Source organism: Typopeltis vanoorti, chromosome 12 (genome assembly GCF_054136105.1).
Source record: "Typopeltis vanoorti isolate ZY-2024b chromosome 12, IOZ_Tvanoo_1.0, whole genome shotgun sequence".
NCBI classification, from domain to species: Eukaryota; Metazoa; Arthropoda; class Arachnida; order Uropygi; family Thelyphonidae; genus Typopeltis; species Typopeltis vanoorti.
The window spans coordinates 46,561,784-46,581,312 of record NC_143560.1 but is presented as its reverse complement, the minus strand read 5'-3'; the positions used below and the strand labels follow the sequence as shown (position 1 = coordinate 46,581,312).

General features: G+C 36.0%; 1 protein-coding gene across 1 annotated transcript in view; it reads left to right on the top strand.

Annotated features, from left to right (window-relative positions):
* The window catches only part of Spt-I (serine palmitoyltransferase subunit I), a 173,383-nt gene extending 155,459 nt beyond the window's left edge, over nucleotides 1-17,924 (top strand). Inside the window, exon 15 of the mRNA XM_090402250.1 lies at nucleotides 17,649-17,924. Coding sequence (XP_090258376.1) covers nucleotides 17,649-17,813 — 165 coding nt within the window. The 3' untranslated portion in view covers nucleotides 17,814-17,924. The remainder of the gene's footprint in view (nucleotides 1-17,648) is intronic.
* The last annotated feature ends 1,605 nt before the right edge of the window (nucleotides 17,925-19,529 follow it).

Sequence of the window (19,529 nt, the reverse complement as noted above, 5' to 3'; positions counted from 1 at the left end):
CATCATTTTTGTTGAGATTGGAATGATGAAGCATCATCTCTCAATCTCCTTTAAATTTTCTTTCAAACCAGTTTTGGAGCAGTGTAAGGGACTTGGTGTCTTTCCAGTTAATCTGTGACATGTTTTGAGTACATGATTGTCTATTTTATCTTAATGAATAGTATTAGTATTTTGAAGGATCATATGATCTTTAATACTTGAACTACTATCTTTAATAGTAGTGGTATTGTGAAGGATCGTATGATCTGTTTTTTTGTAATAGCCATTCCTTTATAAAAGATGCTTATAATTTCATATTCATTCTTCAATGTTTGTGCATCAAAGCAAATTGTTAGGGCTCTGTGTTTGGAATTGCTGATGATCCCTGTTTTTTGTGTTGGATGATGGTATGAGTCTTTGTGTATGCGTTGGCCCATGTGTGTATGGTTTATGGTATACCATGAAGGAAAGACAGCCTGAGAGAAGACATGTGATAGGTGTGTCAAGAAAAGGAAGAGTTATTTTTTGCAAACTCAGTGGTAAGTTGGATGCATTTGGGTTGTTTTTTCAGGTGTGTTAGGAATGTATTTTATGTTTGGTGGTCATGGGGGTCAAATGGCAAATATATTGTCAACATATCTGAGCCAAACTTTGGGCTTAAGACTTGCTGAATCTAGAGCTTGGTGCTGTAAGTCTTCCATGTAAAATTTAGCTGGGGAGGGGAGGTAGAGTGGCGAGCATATGACTGCACTTACTTTTTTGTGAGTAAAAATTATTTTGCCACACAAAATAACTGGATGAAGTATGTGGACAAAGAGGGCTGTGATAGTGGGCAGAAATTTGTTCTGTAGAAGAATTGATTGAGGTATTCATGAAAATGGCAGTTATATCAAAGCTGACTGATACATCTTCGTTGTTGAGTGTGTTGTTTTTAATTTTGTTTATGAAGTGTTCATGTTTGTGTACTTTTTTGTGGAGGAGGGGGGGGGGGAATGACCTACCAACTCCTTGAGTGTTGTTGCTGCTAGTTTCTTGGCTAAGTGATAATTAGAGTTGTTGATTCCTTCAACTATTGGTTGCAGTGGTGCATTTACTTTGTCTATTTTTGGTAGACTGTTTGGTATCCAGTAGTGCACTTTTGATGATATGTATCCAGCAGTATCATCACATAAGCATTCCATTTATCCAACTCGGCTGTCACTCTATTATAAAAAGTTAGCAGATTACTAACCTATGATCGATCCTTTACAGAACTATGCTGTCACTCATGGAGTATCATATTCTTATCCATCCATTCCTAAATGCTCTATGTGACCAACTTTTCCAGTACTTTTACCACCACCACCACCATTCCTGAGATACTGATTGGTCTATAATTTGCTACTCATTCTTAGACCTTCCTTTATGCAAAGGAATTTCTTCTCCTTCTCTTAATAATAATAATAAATATTATTATTTTATCCTCCTTCTACTCCCTTGAGACTTTGCCAGAGCTAAGACTTAAACAGCCTAGTCAGAGGCATTACTAATTCTTTACACATTTTCATAATACACAAGCTGATATCCCATCTTGTTCCCATAGCCATATTGACATTGAGATTCGACAATATCTTAAGCACTTCCAATTCATCACCCTCTATTCTGATATCAGCTCCTGTTACATTTGTTACAGCAATACCCTCACTTGGATGATAGAACTTTGCAAAGTGCCGCTCAGTAGCTGAATTATTTTGTCTGTTTATCACCTCATTACCTTCAGCACTCCTTAAAGTTATCTTTTTAAATTAATTTTACCTCTTATTTGCCACATATCAAAAGCACTATAGGATTTACTTTATCCTGTTCAGCTAATTTCTTCTTGTAATTTGGTTTTGTCTTCCATCCTTGTACAATTCATGACCATGCAGGTCACCTTCTCTTTATATACCCTCCACAACATTTTTATTGCAGCTACTGCTTAGTGATACTACTCATCCATCTATCTCCTACTTGATTTATCCTCCCAACATTGGATATACATTCTGATATTGCTTCCTCCAGATATCCCTTGACTATCTCCATGCACCGATAACATCCTTCCCTTGCAGATTTTTGCCATGACTGCTCCAATCTACTCCCTAAGCTTATCATAATCACCTGCCTGTGTAGTTCCACATATACCCCTTCTTAACTGAAAATTTCATTTTTCATAACCTTGCAAATCAAGACTGCATGATCACTCTTCCCAATTGGAGGCAATATTGCCATCTTGCTTATGAACAGATTATCTGATCCATGACCTGAATCTGGTGTGCTTAAGGGTCAAAGCTGTATAACTGAGAGGAGACCTCCACATAGCCTTTAAAATAATGTGGAGAACAGACCAGGGCTTCTGACCTAATGTCCAATCCTCACCTTCTTGTGGTGCACCCTGTTAGGTATCTACCGGTGGCATTGCATGCCCATTTCGGTTGGGTGTGCTGTCGTGTGAGTTATGCAACCCACATTACAAATTTCATATCAATTTGACCGTATGCATGGGCTTCCGCAGAAAATTTGCTGGGGGGGGGGGGGAGCTTGGAGACAAATAATTATTACATCAGTAAATTTTTATAATTATTGATGTAACTAAATAATTACATCAATAAATGTCTTTTAGCATTTTTTGATGTAATTATTTATCGATGTAAACTATAAATACATTACTGTATTTTCATTTTACATTGATTTTAATGATCTTTAATTCTCGGAAAAAAAAAAGTATTCTGAATTAATACAGTTTTTAGCACAATTTCATATATATAAAAAAATTGACCGCCATATTTTATTAAAAATCAACTAATTAATTAATCTCAAAATCCTAAATCAAATTATTTCAGTTTAAAAGCAAAAAAATCATAAAACTAACAAGTAAAATAATATTAAATTACATATACTTACATTTTAAAAATGTGTGTTTCTGTTTAAATTTGTTTCACTATAAATTTACAATTCACTCTTCACTCAGTGATTCACTAGACACAGAGGGTAAATGAACACTGGTTGCTGTTCACAACAGTAATGAACATTTTTTTCACAATTAGAAAAAGATGAACCAAAAACAGGAACTTGTGCTTTATTGCTGCAATAAAACACGTTCTATGTGGGCCAAAACAGGTCAACCCATAATAAAATTTTAAGACAGAAAAAGCGTCCCATGGTTGAGAGTGTAAGGTTACATATCTCAATCACTTTTACAATTATGATTTGTGGAATTTTTTACTCGATCCTGGGGGAGTTCACCTTTACCCCTCCCCCTCTGCAGACACACATGACCATATGATTGCATTTTTATCAATGTATAAAAGTTTTGAGAGTGTATAGCACATCACCACTCATCTTAATTGGTCCAATGCAGTTAATTGCAGGATAACTTTGAATACTTCTGCAGTGGGGGAACAATCGGTTTGTTTTAGGATTTATTAGAAAACAACAATGAAGGAGAATGCTATATTTGGTTGGTATATTTGAAATATTCAAAGATGAAAATATGTGAACCATCATTTATAAGACATGTGAGAATAGGAAATGAAAGGAAAGAATAAGTGTGAGTAGAAATACTTTCATTAATGCTAAACGAATTATTAATAATTAACATTTGTGATATGTGTGTCCTATAAGTTGCTGGGTAGAGCAAATAGCATGCTCCTATAAAGTCTAGACATGAATAAGTGAATTTATGATGGCATAATTAAAAAAAAAAAAAAACTTACGAGGAGACAGAGAGTATGGCAGGAATAAATATGGTTTGATGAGCAGCCAATCATTTTGTAAAATTTGTTGCCCGTGTTATGTGTATTTGTCTGGTTTGTGTATATTTTGCTCCATTTTTCAAGAATTTTCTTTTGTTTACTGAGACTCAGTGTACATAACATCCGATCATATATTGGAATTATCCACACTTTCGGGAATCGTACATTCGTTACTTTAGTTGTTTTTTGCTTTCTAGTATCAGCGGTTCGTCGATCTTATCGATCTCACATATGCTGGTATTTTTTTGTAGATCAACATCTTATAATACACAGAATATTCATTTTTATTCAGGAATAGATATTTTTTACTGTCTGTTGTTTCCGAACTCGGAATATATTTTTAAACCGCTGAGAAGGTAAGGCTGGGTGAGCTCACATTGAGAGCTCACCCAATAAAAATATGAGAATAAAAATATAAAATATGAAGAATAAAAATGTCTCTATACCATTAAAAAACTTTGCAGCCTCAACAGATGCTATACTGCATAACAAGAGAAACATTTAGTTTTTTTTCTCCTAACATCCACTTTCAAATTTTCAGTTCCAGAAAACGTGTAACAGCTGTTTGTAATACAGCTATCGGATAACGAAAGTGCTCAACTCATGACAAGTGACAACGTTCAATTGGATTGGATTGGTTGACACAATAACCAATCACAGGTGTTGGGTGAGCTCAAAATGTTAGCTCAGCCAGCCTCGCCTTCTTAGTGGTTTAAAAATACTAGAACACTAAGAATTTGACCCGCTGTGCCCTCTTTACATCTTTTCAAATTTTCAAAGGACACAAAGGTGTATGCATTTTGAAAGCACACCCGGGCTATTAACGCAAATGTGACGCAATGCTTACATGTCAAAAAGTGCCCCCCCCCCCTTCATGAAGCAATAATGCTTCATTTTCCCTGTGAAGAGGGTAATGAAGCATTAGTATATTGTGTTTAATTTTAGGAATTACGCAAAGTCTGCAAACAACTAGGGGAGTCTTTAACAGTAATAAATGCAAAAATATAATATCAGTGATACTGATATTCTGTGAATGAGCACTGCACACATAGCACACCCGAAATGTTCGCTCCTGGTATCTACCTGGATACTGAACAAACAAGGATGAGCTGAGAATTTGGGATTTAGCCGACCAAATTGTAGTCTTATTGGCTTAAACAAAATATAAAATGATGGTACAACGTGACAGAAGTTCATACCAACTGAGACGTTGCCTGGTTAAACAAGAGCCCCCCGTTGTTTACACCAGGGAACCAGGACAAACAGCAAAAAGTCAGGTACTGCAACAAATCCTAAACTACACTCTAACTCAACATCACCAGAGTTCAAGATCAGTATATCTTGAACTCTGGTGATGTTGCTCTATCAACATAGAAGCCCGAATAGCAAAGAAATGGAGCTAGCTGAGGAATTGGATAAGTACCAGATCAACATATTAGAGGTGACTGAAACAAAAAAGGCAAAAACTAGTGAGATCTTTCTCAGCAATAAATACAAAATGTTATATTCAGGCAATGACAATCAAGGAAAAGAAGAAGTCATAGTATTCAACACTAAATACTGGGCTAATCTTCTTGAATGGCAAGCAGTCTCAAGTAGGTGATGTGGGCAAATATCAGAATGGGGAACTGGACAATGAGACTTATTTGTGCCTATTGTCCCACAAAAGGTTCTACTAAGGTAGAAGTGGAGGAATTTTTTGAGGCTTTAGAGAAAGCAACTGACACAAAGAAAAAGGAAAAGTTGGTCCTTGTTGGGGATCTAAATAGCAGAGTAGGAAATGATTGTCAGACATACAAAAATATTTTTGAAAATTTTGGAGAATAGAGAAAAACTAATAATAATGGCAAATACCTGTTGGATTTCTGCTCAGGATATGGACTGGTTATTACTAATACCATGTTCCAACATAAAAATGTGCACAAATTCACATGGAGAGAAGAGGCAAGGAAGAAGGAAAGTCTCATTGACTGTGTTGTTGTCAATAGTGATGTTTTATCCATGATGCAGTACACTAGAGTGTAAGAGGATTTGAAATTGGAAGAGATCACCATTTAATCTTGAGCAGAATAAAATTGATTTTCATATTGAAAAGAATAACATATAAGAAAGTTATAAAGCAAATAAAAGTTGAGCAGCTCTCAGATGTGAACTGTAGACTAAAATACACAAACATTATTCAAGAAAAAATGAAAGAGTTTGAGAACAGGAACCTTGGAGATACAGTGGCAAACATCCCTGAAGAAAAAAACTGATTAATTCAGCCAGAGGCATGTGGTGAAGTTGTCTGCAAGGATAGAAAAATCAGAACTCCATGGTGGACACAGGAAGTTAAAGAGGCAGTGAAGGAAAAGAAGAAAGCATATCAAAAGTTCCTGACAAATAAGTCAGCTTGTGCTCTTAGAGAAGTAGAGACAAATGGAAGACAGCTAAAAACTGTATAAAACTAGCCAAACAAAAATCATTGGAAGACTTTGGAAGAACATAGAAAATAAATATCAAGAAGTAGCAGAATATTCTGGAGGTGGTTGAAGAAGCTCAGAAATGGAGGAAAGAGTGATGTAAAAGAAATTAGAGATGATAACGGTGACATGAAAACTGGAGAAAAAGATACCCTTGAAGGATGGAGTAATTACTTTGAAAAATTGTTTAAATGAAACAAGCAGTGATAGCACAGTGTTAAAAAACACTCAACAGGCATAAGTCAGGAATACATATCCATACTTGAAATAGAAAAAGCCATTAAAGGTCTGAAATGTGGAAAGGCAGCAGGAGTAGATGAAATTCAACCAGAAATGCTCAAGTATGGAGGTATAAAAGTCTTACAGTGGTTACCTTACATAGTTTAGAAGACCCGGACAGAAGAACGAATTCCGGCTGATTGGAAGAGCTCTCATAATACCCATATATGAAAAAGGAAATAAAACTGAATGTGAGAGTTACAGAGGTATTTCTCTACTGAGTGTTCCTGGTAAGATTTGTGCCAGTATACTGAGAAACAGTTGAGAAGAATTGTAGAAGAAAAGCTTGGTGAATAACAAGCTGGATTCAGGCCAAATAAAGTTTGTCAGGATCAGAATTTCACTTTACAACAAATAGTTGAGAAATCCTGGGAATATAACAAAGATCTGTATTTAAGTTTTGTAGATCTGGAGAAGGCATATGACAAGGTACACAGGAAAAAGCTATTCAAAATGCTACAGTTATGTGGTGTCAATGGGGCATTATATCAAGTGATACTTAGTCTTTATTTGAGTTGTAAGTCAGCAGTTAGAATTGAATGAAGTACAGGAAGATGGTTTAATATTAAATCTGGTGTCAGACAAGGATGCACATTATTCCCTCTGTTATTCATTGTATATATATATGTGTGTGTGTGTGTGTGTGTGTGTGTGTGTGTGTGTGTGTGTGTGTGTGTGTGTGTGTATGGATCACATTATGAAGGAAAGTGGTTTAAACCTGATATCAAAATTGGAGATGTTAATGTCAGCTCTTTGATTTATGCTGATGGTGTTATACTTGTAAATAAATCTGCTACAAGTCTATAAGATTTCCTGACCAAATTGAATAACTGTTGTAATAGATGTGGTATGAAGATCAGTAATAACAAGTCAAAGACAATTAAAATAGGCAGAAGCATTGAAAATATCAACTGCATTGTGAATGGAGAACCTATAGAACAAGTAAAACATTTCAGCTACTTAGGCCGGATTTTTAGTGAAGATGGTAAATTAAATATGGAAATAACAGAATCAACAAAGCTGGCATGATAGGAAGTCAACTGAAGAAATTTATAAGGAATAAGAGAGAAATTAGCAAAACATTAAATTAGCTGTATACTAGACAGTATTCAAACCAATTTTAACTTGAACCGAGAGCTGGGTCAAATGTAAAACACTTAACCAAAGACTAGAGACTGCAGATATGAGAGTCCTGAGAAAGATTAGGGGTGTGAAATTTGGCAACAATGGCAATATCATATTAAAAATGATTATATTAGGAAAGAATTTGATATTGTGAGCATCCAGGAATGTGTTAGCAGAGCTAAACTCATGTGGTATGGTCACTTAAACAAAATGGGACAAGAACGATTTGCAAAACAAGTGTTGTCTGCCAGGTTGGCAAGAAAAAAACATAGGAAGACCAAGATATAGGTGGATTGATACGGTAAAAAGTGCCTTAGAAAAGGGGTCGGCAAGCAGCTAGTGGCCTGTAGGCTGCATGTGGCCCAAACATGCATGTTTGGTGGCCCATAAAAGGTTGACCATGACATGTGGCCCGTATGTTGAATTATTTAAATAATACATTTTATAATATGAATAATAAATTACAAATAATTTTATACCTATACTTCGTGATATCCCCATGCAAGTTGGCTCGAGTCAACCATGTGAGTCATCATGAGTGGGGATAACAAAGGCGACTTCATCCGACAACAACCAAGATTTTGGTGCACTTTTGCAGTTGCATTCCTTGGTCCATCTTTTAATATAATTCAATAACATCAACTATTGTTTGCAGAGGATGTATATTTGTTAAAAATAATTTCAAAAACTGGTTTTCAAGAAAATGTAAAATTGCAGATGAAGGAAGAAGGTTTAATGATAATGGAACAGCAAGTACTTCTTTATTGAAAATGGGAATAAGCCCTTTTGTTTTATTTGTCATAAAAGTGTTGTTGTTATGAAAGAATATAATATCAGATGTCATTATGAGAATGTTGTACTTTATATCGTAATCTCATACTTTAAATATTTTTTTTTTTTTATTAAGTGTGATATAATAAAAATTATTAATTTAAGTATTTTTTTCACTCACTATTTTCTCTTAATTAAATTCTTGCGGTCCAATTATTAAAAATAAAAGCTGAGTGTGGCCTGCGAGTCTGAAAAGATTGCCAACACCTGCCTTAGAAGAGAGAAATATAAGATATGTTAATGTCAGAGTCTTGACATGTAATTGTCTTGATAGATTGATTTGGAGGAAAATTGTAGATAGGAAGTTAGTAATGATGTAAGTTTTTCATGTAGAACTATCGTATCCTGTCCACCCCTTGAGGTTGCATGTTAGGAATTTGATGACGACGACCTATTTCTTCTCTTTTACTCAAAATCTAATTAATATACTGAATAAAGAAAGAATCATGCTATTTTATATAACTCTGTAGAACTAATTAACAGAATTAAGTTACTTGTACAAAGATTAAAAGCATTTTCTTATATTTCTTTAATATAAAAATTATATACAGGAAATCCCATTTAATGTGACCTTAGGTAATTTGGTATGCTTTGTCATTTATTCGTATATTAAAATATGCTTAATTTTTAATTCAAATGCAAATTTGCACCCCTTTGACCATGTAGTTTCAATTTGCTACCCAGAAAATAAATAAACAAATTGGAAGGAAGACAATTAAGTGGTTTCGCTTAAAAGAAGAGAGTATGTGGAACTGTTTTAGGGAGAAGGTGTTAGAGAGGATTTCAGATGGACTAGAAAGTGTACAAGATTGGTGTAGACATAATTCAAAAACAATTCTAAGCTGCAATTGAGGTGCTTAGTGAAACATCCAGAAAGATTAGATAGCAGAAGGAGGGTTGGTGTTGAAATAATGTACAAGAACAGTGACAGCTAAATGGAAGGCAGAGCAGAAGTGGGATGAGTCAAGAGTGGAAGAGGAGACAGAGAGAAAAAGCCAGAAGCCAAGAGAGTTGTTGCACAGGCAAAGGCCATGGCATATCAAGACCTTTTTGATCAATTAAAAACAAAGGAAGGACAGAGAAAGATTTATCGATTGGCAAAATGTAGAAATAAGGCATCAAAGGACATCATACATGTGAGGCAGATCAAAGACTCTGGAGGAAGGGTATTAAGGAGGGATGTGGATATAAGAAACAGATGGAGAATATACTTTGAAGGGCTTTTGAATGAAGAAAATGCAAGGACTCACAGAGAAGATGGAGAGCCTTATGAGTGGATGGTGCAGAACATTAGTAGAGTGGAAGTGAAGGAGGCCATAAAGAGGATGAAGAATGGAAAATTGGTGGGGCCGGCCCTGCCAGGATCCCAGTAGAGGCATGGAAGGCACTGGGAGAAGAGGGAATTGATATGGTGTGGGACCTGTTAATAAAAGTTTATCAAGGAAAATATACCCGAGGAATGGAGGGAAAGTACTCTTGTCCCCATCTACAAGAGTAAAGGGGATGCACAAGACTGTAAGAATTACAAAGGAATAAAGTTGATGTCCCACACAATGAAAATCCTAGAGAGGGTTCTTGATAGAAGACTAAGGAAGGAGGTGGAGATTGCAAATGAGCAATTTGGCTTCATGCCTGGTCGATCGATGACAGACGCTATCTTTGGGTTACGACAGATGATGGGAAAGTTTCGAGAGAAGCAACAGGAGCTAGATCTGGTATTTATTGATCTGGAGAAAGCTTGTGATAGAGCGCCAAGGCAAGAAGTCTGGAGGTGTCTGAGGGAGAAGAAGGTACCAGAGAAATATGTCAGGCTGGTGCAGGAGATGTACAGAAATGTGAAGACAAGAGTTCGGACCTGCCTGGGAGAGACAGAAAGTTTTTCAGTGACAGTTGGCTTGCATCAAGGGTCAGCATTAAGTCCGTTCTTGTTTAATATTGTGATGGAGGTGGTGACAGAGTAAGTGAAAGAAGATGCGCCTTGGACTATGTACAGATGACATCGTGCTGTGTGCAGAATCAAGAGAAGTGGCAGCTAAACTGGAAAGTTGGAGGAAAGCACTGGAAGAGAGAGGTATGAGACTGAGCAGAAGTAAGACAGAGTATATGTGTTGCAAAGTGGATGGCAGCCAGGAGACAGATTTGGAGCTGGAAGGAAATGTCATCAGGAAGATCAGTGACTTTAGATACTTAGGTTCAACAATGAAAGAGGACGGTGAGGCTGAGAAGGAAGTGGGATGGAGGAACTGGAGAGAGAGGCTGGAGTGCTATTGAATAAGAGGGTGCCGATCGATCTAAAAGGCAAAATCTACAGGACAGTAGTGAGACCGGCTATGACGATGCTATAGAAACTGTGGTTCTGAGGAAAAATAACATCAGCAAGATGGAGGTAGCGGTGATGAGAATGCTTAGGTTGGATGTGCGGTGTGACCAGAAAGGATCGTCTGAGAAATTATTATGTACAGGAGCGGTGAAAGTTACGAGCTTAGGAGCAAAGATACAGGAGGCAAAGTTGAAGTGGTTTGGTCATGTGATGACCAAAGAGGAAGGAGAGAGGAAGAGATGAGGATGATGAGGAGAGAGGAAGAGTATGTGGGAAGAAAGGTCATGCAGATGGATGTGCAGGGGAGGAGGAAGCATGGGCATCCAAAGAAGAGATGGAGGGAGATGGTGGAGGAGGACTTGAGGATGAAAAACTTGGATGTGGCTACAGTCCAAGACAGGGGGTTGTGGAGGAGACTCACTACAAACAGTGACACTACTTAAGTGGGAAAAGCTGCAGAAGAAGACAGTAAACCATGGACAAATATGATCACAGGCTGCATATGCCTGCACAAACAAGTACAAAACTTGTTTTTTATTATTTCTATTTGCTTATTTTAATTTCTAATTCAAACACCAAATATAATGCCATTAATCATTTAATTTTGATTTGTGATTTTATTTAGTATTATGCTAATAATCAATAGGGAATTTCATTCTATTCTAATATGCATGTAAATATACCTAGAAACGGTGCTTATAAAAAAATAATTTTGTGTCTTTCTTTAACATACATTAGATATATGTCAGTACGGAACTCATTAAATATTATATTAGGTATGTTTTTATTGCTTTTAAGGCAAATGTATGCCCATGTCACAAAGAAACATATCACTACTAATATCAGAGTTGTATATTAACTGAATTTTGGCTGTAAAATAAGGGATGAAGATAAAATTTTGGTTTTTTGGTATGTTATTTATGGCTAGACTTGGTACGTTTGTACACTGTCTAGCCATAAATACTGTTACAACTTGAACAGTACATAAACCTTTAATTTATCAGTAACTCATTTACAGCTTTCAGCACATACAAACCACATGCATAACATGCATATAGCAGCATTTAATCTTCGAAATGTCCCCCTTTTGTCTTCATGCACACCCAAAGTCTGTGAGGCCACATATTGATGATGGGGCACACAACATCCAATGGAAAAGTTGACAGTGCCTTACTCCAAATCTGCCTTCAAGCTGGCAATGCTGGAGTGTCATTTCTTGCAGGCTTTTCTATCAAGCTCTGACCACAATTTGAAGTCCAACAGATTCAGATCAGGACTTTCAGATAGTGATATGTGTAGGAACTGAGTCCTGTGGGAAGGTCCACTGCCTACTGTGAAACAAAGTGTTGTTCAGGGGCCATACCACAGGTTCCAGCACAGTTTCTTGATACACTTTGACAGAAATTTTGACCCCTTTCTCGCAAAAATACAACTTGGATACCCCCTTCACCCCAATACATCACCTCCCACCAAACCATCACTGACACAGTGGTGACTTTCTGAATCCTGGATACTAAGGCACATGCGGTATGACTATCCATGGCATATATCCGATTGTTTTGGCAGTAAATGCCTCTTCAGTGGTGAAAATCTCATCTGTGAAAAGATTATCTCTGTGTCTGTTGTTTGCATTCCGCTGGAGAAGTGCTTTTGATTTTATCACCCTCTGCCACATAAATTGTGGTGTTAGGAAGTGTCCAGTAGAACAATAGTCTCTCAACCCCAGGTCATCAGTTAGTACATGTGACATCTTGCAACATCACTTTCTGTGCTGTTACAGGATTACAGCAGAGGTGTGCCTTCACAGCCCTCACAAGCTCTTGCATCTTAATGCAGCATGGTCAACCTGTTCTTTGGCAGTCAGATACGTCTTTTGTACCGTTAGAAGAGTTATTAGTCCGATACACAAACATCCTACTGATCCCAAGTGTTTTTAACATATTGAAGTTAACAGGTGGTAGCATTCCCACCTTGTGAAGTGCTATATAGATTACAGCTACATAGTTCTCATAATCTTCCCAATGCATGTTAACCTGTACAGCTGGACAGCTCTCTCTACTGATAAACATGCAAATGTTGGCTGCGCACAGTGCCATTAACGGAACTGGATTCGCACAATTCTCTGGGCAGTATGCAACGTGCTGAAGTTGTAACAGTATTTATGGTGAAACTAGGTAGTTTGTTAGGTGTTATGCTGGTCAAAAATAAATGATTGTCATCCACAAAGATAAGCATTCACTCTGTGATATAATTGTGGACATGAAACTAATGTGAATTTTTTTTTATGTTCTTATAAATTCTTATAAAATATATTTTTATGATTGCTGAGACATGTTTAGTAAAACAGAATTGATTAAACTTCAGTCTGTTTCATCTTATATTACATGCACATTGTCAGGGAAAGAAGACAAGATTGCTTAACAACATTGAAAACATGAATTACATGATATGAGTAACATAGTATATGCTTACTTGCTTGTGTCTCATTCAAAACTGAGCTTTTGTAAATTAAATTTAAATCAAACGATGTTAACATTTTATTATTGATGTTATCTGACTATTTGACAGTCCACCCATTGCTGAGGTTTTTTTTTTTAGAAAGATCACATGGTAGGAAGGAAACAGAATTTATACACCTGCTAAGCAATAATTACTTAAGACAGCATGTGATGGAGGGGACTAGAGGGGTGGGACAGCATTGGACCTGGTCATAGGATCAGAAGAGCTATCCATAACCAAGGTTACCTCTAATTAGTGAAGTGACCATGCGATCTTAACTTGAGAGTTGGCAAAACATGAGGAATATTCTATCAAGATGGGTATTTGTGGTTTATTATGATTATGACATGCTTTGGAAAAAACTTAAATCTGTACCATGGCATAAAACACTGCAGGGTAAGGATGTTAGTTCATGGGATATAGTTAAGTCATCTAGAGGAAGCAGTATTAAATTGTATACCTAGGGTAAGGAGGGTTAATCAGGTAGGAGTTAGATGGATGATTAATATCATTAACCATGAGCTGCAGAAGAAGAAAATGCCATGGAAAGTATATAAAAAGAAAGGTGACCAGCAAACTCATGAACAGTATAAGGCACAGGCAAGAAAGGTGACCAGCATGGCAAAGAAGGCAAAATCAGATAATAAGAAACTAGCCAAGCAGGCCAAAGGAAATCCCAAAAGGTTTTTTCGCTGTGTGACAATTAAGAGGAAGAATGACTGTGGAAGATGAATCTTAATGAGTTATGGTCACGAGGAGACAGAAGCAGATAAAATAGTTGAGTTACTGAGTGACTACTTTACAAGGGTATATCATCCTAGTGAGGTTACTGCTTTAATGTATTTGACAGACACTAATCTGGGAACAGCGGTGGATGAATTGGAGGTTCTTATGATATTGTAGAATCTCAATGTAAATACAGCTGTGAGATTAGATGGAATGTCAGCTAGAGTTTTGTGAGAATGTGCAAGGGAACTGGCAGTGCCTTTGACTAGACTCTTTAATTTAAGTCTCAGTTCTGGTAGAGTTCCAAGGTAGAAGAAAGAGGGCAAAATAATTCTTTTGCTTAAGGGAGGTTCTAAGACTGCAGTAGCAAATTATAGACCAATCAGTATTATCTCAAGCATGGTGGTAAAAGTACTAGAAAAATTGGTAAAAAAGTGAATTCAAGAATGGGTAGATAAAAATATGATACTGTATGAGGGTCAGCATGGCTTAGTAATTTACTAACTTTTTATAATAGAGTAACAGCTGGGTTGGATAAAGGAAAATGGTTACATGATGATTTTGATGGATTTTTCAAAGGCATTTGACAGAATACCACATAGAACTCTGTTATGCAAATTAGAAACAAATTGGGATGGATATGATACTGGTTAAGTGGATAAGAGATGGCTGGTGGACATATATCAAAAAGCGGTACATGGAGGGGCAGAATTGAGGCCAAAACAGGTGACTAGTGGTGTGCCACAAAGTTCAGTGCTGGGACCTTTGCTGTTTAATTTATACATAAACAGTATAGAAAATAACTTGAAACGAAATATTCAGTTGTTTGTTGATGATATGAAATTAGGTAGAGTAATAGTTAATCAAGGTGATGTAGAGAGCGCTTGCAGGACGATTTAAATAGGCTGTCAGTTTGGGCAAAAGTTAATGGATGTCAGTTTAATGTCAAGAAATGTAAAGTTATGCATTTTGGAATGAATAGATTACAAGCTGTGTATCACAATGATGGCACTACACTCCAGGAAATAGATGAAGCTAGAGATTTAGGGGTGGTGGTAGACAGAGAGTTAAAGTTTGGAGGACATATTGCTAAGGTAGCACATAAGATTACTTGGCTAGTGAAGAACACATTAACAAGTAGAGATAAGGAAGGTGTAATTCCTTTTTATAAGGCATTGATACGCCCACATCTGATTACTGTGCTCAAGTCTGGTCCCCTGGGTTTCTTGGGCATGTGGAAGCGGTGGAGAGGATTCAGAGGCGAATGGCCTGTGGAATGTACCTATGAGGATAGATTGAAGTTGTGTGGATTGCAGAAGTTGGTTGATAGGAGAAAAAGAAGGGATATGATAGAAACATGTAATTGTTTAAAGGATTTTATAGGATAGATGCAGGGGAAATGTTTCAACTCTTAGCTGGGACCAGAACGAGGGGGTGATCCCTGGAAGTCGAATAAAGATGTGGTTAGTAGGGGTGTGAGGACTAGCTTTTTTTTGCTTGGAAAGTTGTGAATGAGTGGAATGGGTTGTCAGTCAGTTGTGAGTGCTTTGTCTGTTAATGGGTTCAAGGAGAGGTATAATAAATTGTGTGGATAGATTGGGTTTCCCCCTGATGAGTCTTTGGACTCCGTGGAGGTATCTGTATAATAATAAATACAATTATATAACTTATTCATTATATCAAAAAAATTTGAACAGTTAATAACTGTTACTTCCCAAAACTGAGACAGGCATGCAAGCAAAACAGATAAGATTTGGCTGAGGTTGTAAAGAAGTTTCAAGAAACAAACAGTCAGATTTAAATATGCTAGAATGAAGAATCTTGATTTGATTCCAAAGAACTGTCGTATGGTGTCAGTGACATCATAAGCCAGGCCAGACTTCTAAGATTTCAAGAACTTAATGTAATTCTGATGTTCTTGGATTTTAATATTAGCATAATGGCCTATCTCTCCAAAATGATAAAGCCAATGTGAACAGGGCCCTTGATAGATACCAGTTAAAGAAAGAAATAATAATTTATAATTGTTAAACGGTAGACAAGAAGATAGTCTGCAAGATGGTTTGAGAGTGGTGTGTTTATTATTCTTGCAAAGAACCCAATCTAATTCTTTTCCTTTCTTTCAGTGTTACATGGTGATCAGCATTCATTTAAAAATTTTATGGAATTTACAACCGTGTTAAAAAACTTTTTTTTATTATCCCGATGTTTCAATCTTCATATCAAGATCATCATCATCTGGAGCATGGTCCCATGGCCGCCAGACATTAGACACATTCCTTAACCACCTAAACAAACAACGCAAATGCATACAGTTCACAATTGAGATTGAAAAACATAACACACTTCTGTTTCTAGATACACTTGTCACATGTCTTCCCTCTGGCAATCTTTCCTTCACTGTTTACCGGAAACTGACACATACGGGACAATATATACACATAAACTCCTACCACCACCCAACACAAAAACTAGGTGTCATCAACACTCTGAAAAACAGGGCTCAGACGATCTGTTCCAGTGAACAGGCACTGAAAGATGAATTTAAAATTATCAGCAATACTTTCCAAAAAAACGGATACAGCCAAAACACTATTAACAAAATTCTCTACAAAACCTCAATGAAAGACAAACCAGACTACAGTAAAACTATAACCATTCCCTACATTAAAGGAACATCAGACAAAATAAACAGAGTACTACAAAAATACAACCTCAAAGCCACCTTTAAACCTCCTGAAAAATTAAAAAGCTTACTCAACTCATCCAAAGACCCACTCTCTCCACTAGCCCACTCTGGAGTATACTGTATTTATTGTACTTGCAACATACCATATATAGGAGAAACAGGACGCACAATTCCTATCAGACAAAAAGAACATAAACAACACATTAAATATAATTATGGTGAAGCTGGCCTTTCGGATCATGCCCTGAATACCTTACACAGAATTGACTGGAAAAGCACTAGCTGTCTACATCGCACTAAAACATGGTATGAACGGAAATTTAAGGAAGCCTGTGAGATCATTATCAACCACCCCAATCTGAACAATAATGATGGTCTTAAAATCTCAAACTTATGGAAGGCATATATTCGACCCAAGGAACCTTCCTCACTAAGAACAACTATAAACAGGACTGTAGATATTTAAGATGCCCAGTATCTTAAATAACAATTGTAATACTACAAATAGGACATCATTGTTTCTGAAAGAAAACCATCTGTAATTAACACGGTTGTAAATTCCATAAAATTTTTAAACAATCTAATTGTTTCTTTGTTGCTTTACGAATAGGGAAATTCTTTTCACATCTTATTATAGTCTGGTTGAGGGATAATATCTGTTGATAATTTTCTGTATGGTGATTTCATTATATTCATTAATATACATATTCTCCTGTTAACTCATCTGTGACTGAGACATGACCAAGTGAGCACTTAATATATGATTTATGTTTTGAATGTTAACTTATTTTCTCTCCCTGATTATGTCCTTGTAACATTAATGAAATATACTGGAGTTTAATATCTGGTATGCATCTTTCTTTAAAATATCTAATTCTTATAAAGATGCTCGTTATATAATATTTATTTTATAAAAAATAAATATCATGCATTTTCTTGAAAATTAAATATTCATTTCTCCGGTCTAGGCAATGGATAGAGGAGTGGCTCTGACTGTTGCTCGTTACATTGATACAGAAGAACACCATGTCCCACTACCTAGTATTCGTTTAACAGTAAATGCAAAATTGGAGCTAGCAGATATTGATCATGTTGTTACGGTAATTAGAGATGCTTGCAAAACATTTCTTTGATTAAAATATTCTGTAAAAAACAATAATGTATAGTTGTCTTGGCTGGTATAAATTTATTTGGCTACTATCAAATGTAGATTACTATTTTTGCAATAAATGTTATGTACATCATTTGAAATTCTAATAGCATATCAAAGTACAATATTGGAATTCATAACTGCTTTAAAATTATTGAAAGTCAAGATGATAATTTAGTCTACAATTTGTAAATGGACGTTATTTACTCTTCTGCAAAAATGACTACTTAGTGTTTTTTATGTTGTCTTAAAATTTGCTGTAATGTAGGATTTATTGCAGCTAATAAGCATGTCATACATACTTTATAAACAGCTCATTATGTGGAAATATTATGAGTTATGACATTTGGCAATTCAAGGTATAAGTTGTGTTTCTATTGAAGAAAACATACATACAGTAGTGATAAAAGTTCAAGATATTACAATTATGAATATTTATAAGCCACCTGGATCATCTTGGCCAGAAAAAATTATTCCTATTGCTGAACATCCCGCAATTTATATGGAGGACTTTAATAGTCACCATGAACAGTGGAATTATGCTCGAAACAATGAATGTGGTGAAAAACTTGTTGATTGGATCGAACTAAACAATCTTCACTTAGTCTTTGATGACAAAGGCACTTTTATATCTGTGGCCTAGAATAGAGACTATAACACCCTGATTTATGTCTTATGAGCAAAAATAATTCAGTCACCCTATGCAAAATTTGAGAAGGGTCTTAATTGACTTTTCTCATAGTCAACTTAGACCGGTATTAATTGACATTGGTATTTCTATTCCACTTGTAAGATCAAAGCCTATCCCACACTGGAATTTTAAAAAGGCTGACTGGAATAAATATGCAAATGAACTTGATAAATGTATTCGCTGGATATCTCCAATAAGTAGTAATTTTCATCGATTTATAGGTGTAGTCCTGCTTGCTGCCAAGAAAAGTATTCCTAGAGGTATTAGGCATAACTATATACATGGTTGGGGTGAAGAATGCGAATTACTTTATAATGAATGTCAGATAAACAATGACACAAAAACAGCAGACGAACTTCTAGAAAACTTGGATATATCCCAAAGGAAAAAATGGTAAATACTGTTGAAGGTATAGACTTTACTCATTCCAGCCGTAAAGCTTGGAGCCTTGTTAGGAAACTAGGTGGTAGTTCTCCATTGATTAAAGAACAACCAAGAATCATCCTAGATCAACTAGCTATACATATTGTTAATATATCACGTATCCCAATCAATAAAAGCATACAAGATATATTAAGAGAAAATTAAAAGAATTTAGCAAGTCTTCACCTATAACTTTAAATTTTGCACGCCCTTTTACGCAGCAAGAAGTTGAAGCAGCCTTAAAGGAATTAAAGCCTGGTAAGACTCCTTGTTTTGATAACATTCATCCAGAATTTTTGATTAATCTGGGAAGAAATGCAAGATTATGGTTAACTAAGTTCTATACTGACGTTCTTACAACTGGTCAACTTCCCACTATTTTTAAAAAAACAAAAATACTTTCAATTTTAAAGCCTGGTAAGCCTAATCATAAATCGGAAAGTTACCGACCTATTACTCTCCTTAGTTGTTGTTATAAACTCTTTGAAAGACTTATTTATAATAGAATAAGCTCCACAATTTTTAAATATGTCCAAATAGAATAAGCTGGCTTCAGACTAAATCGTGGGTGTTGTGAACATGTTC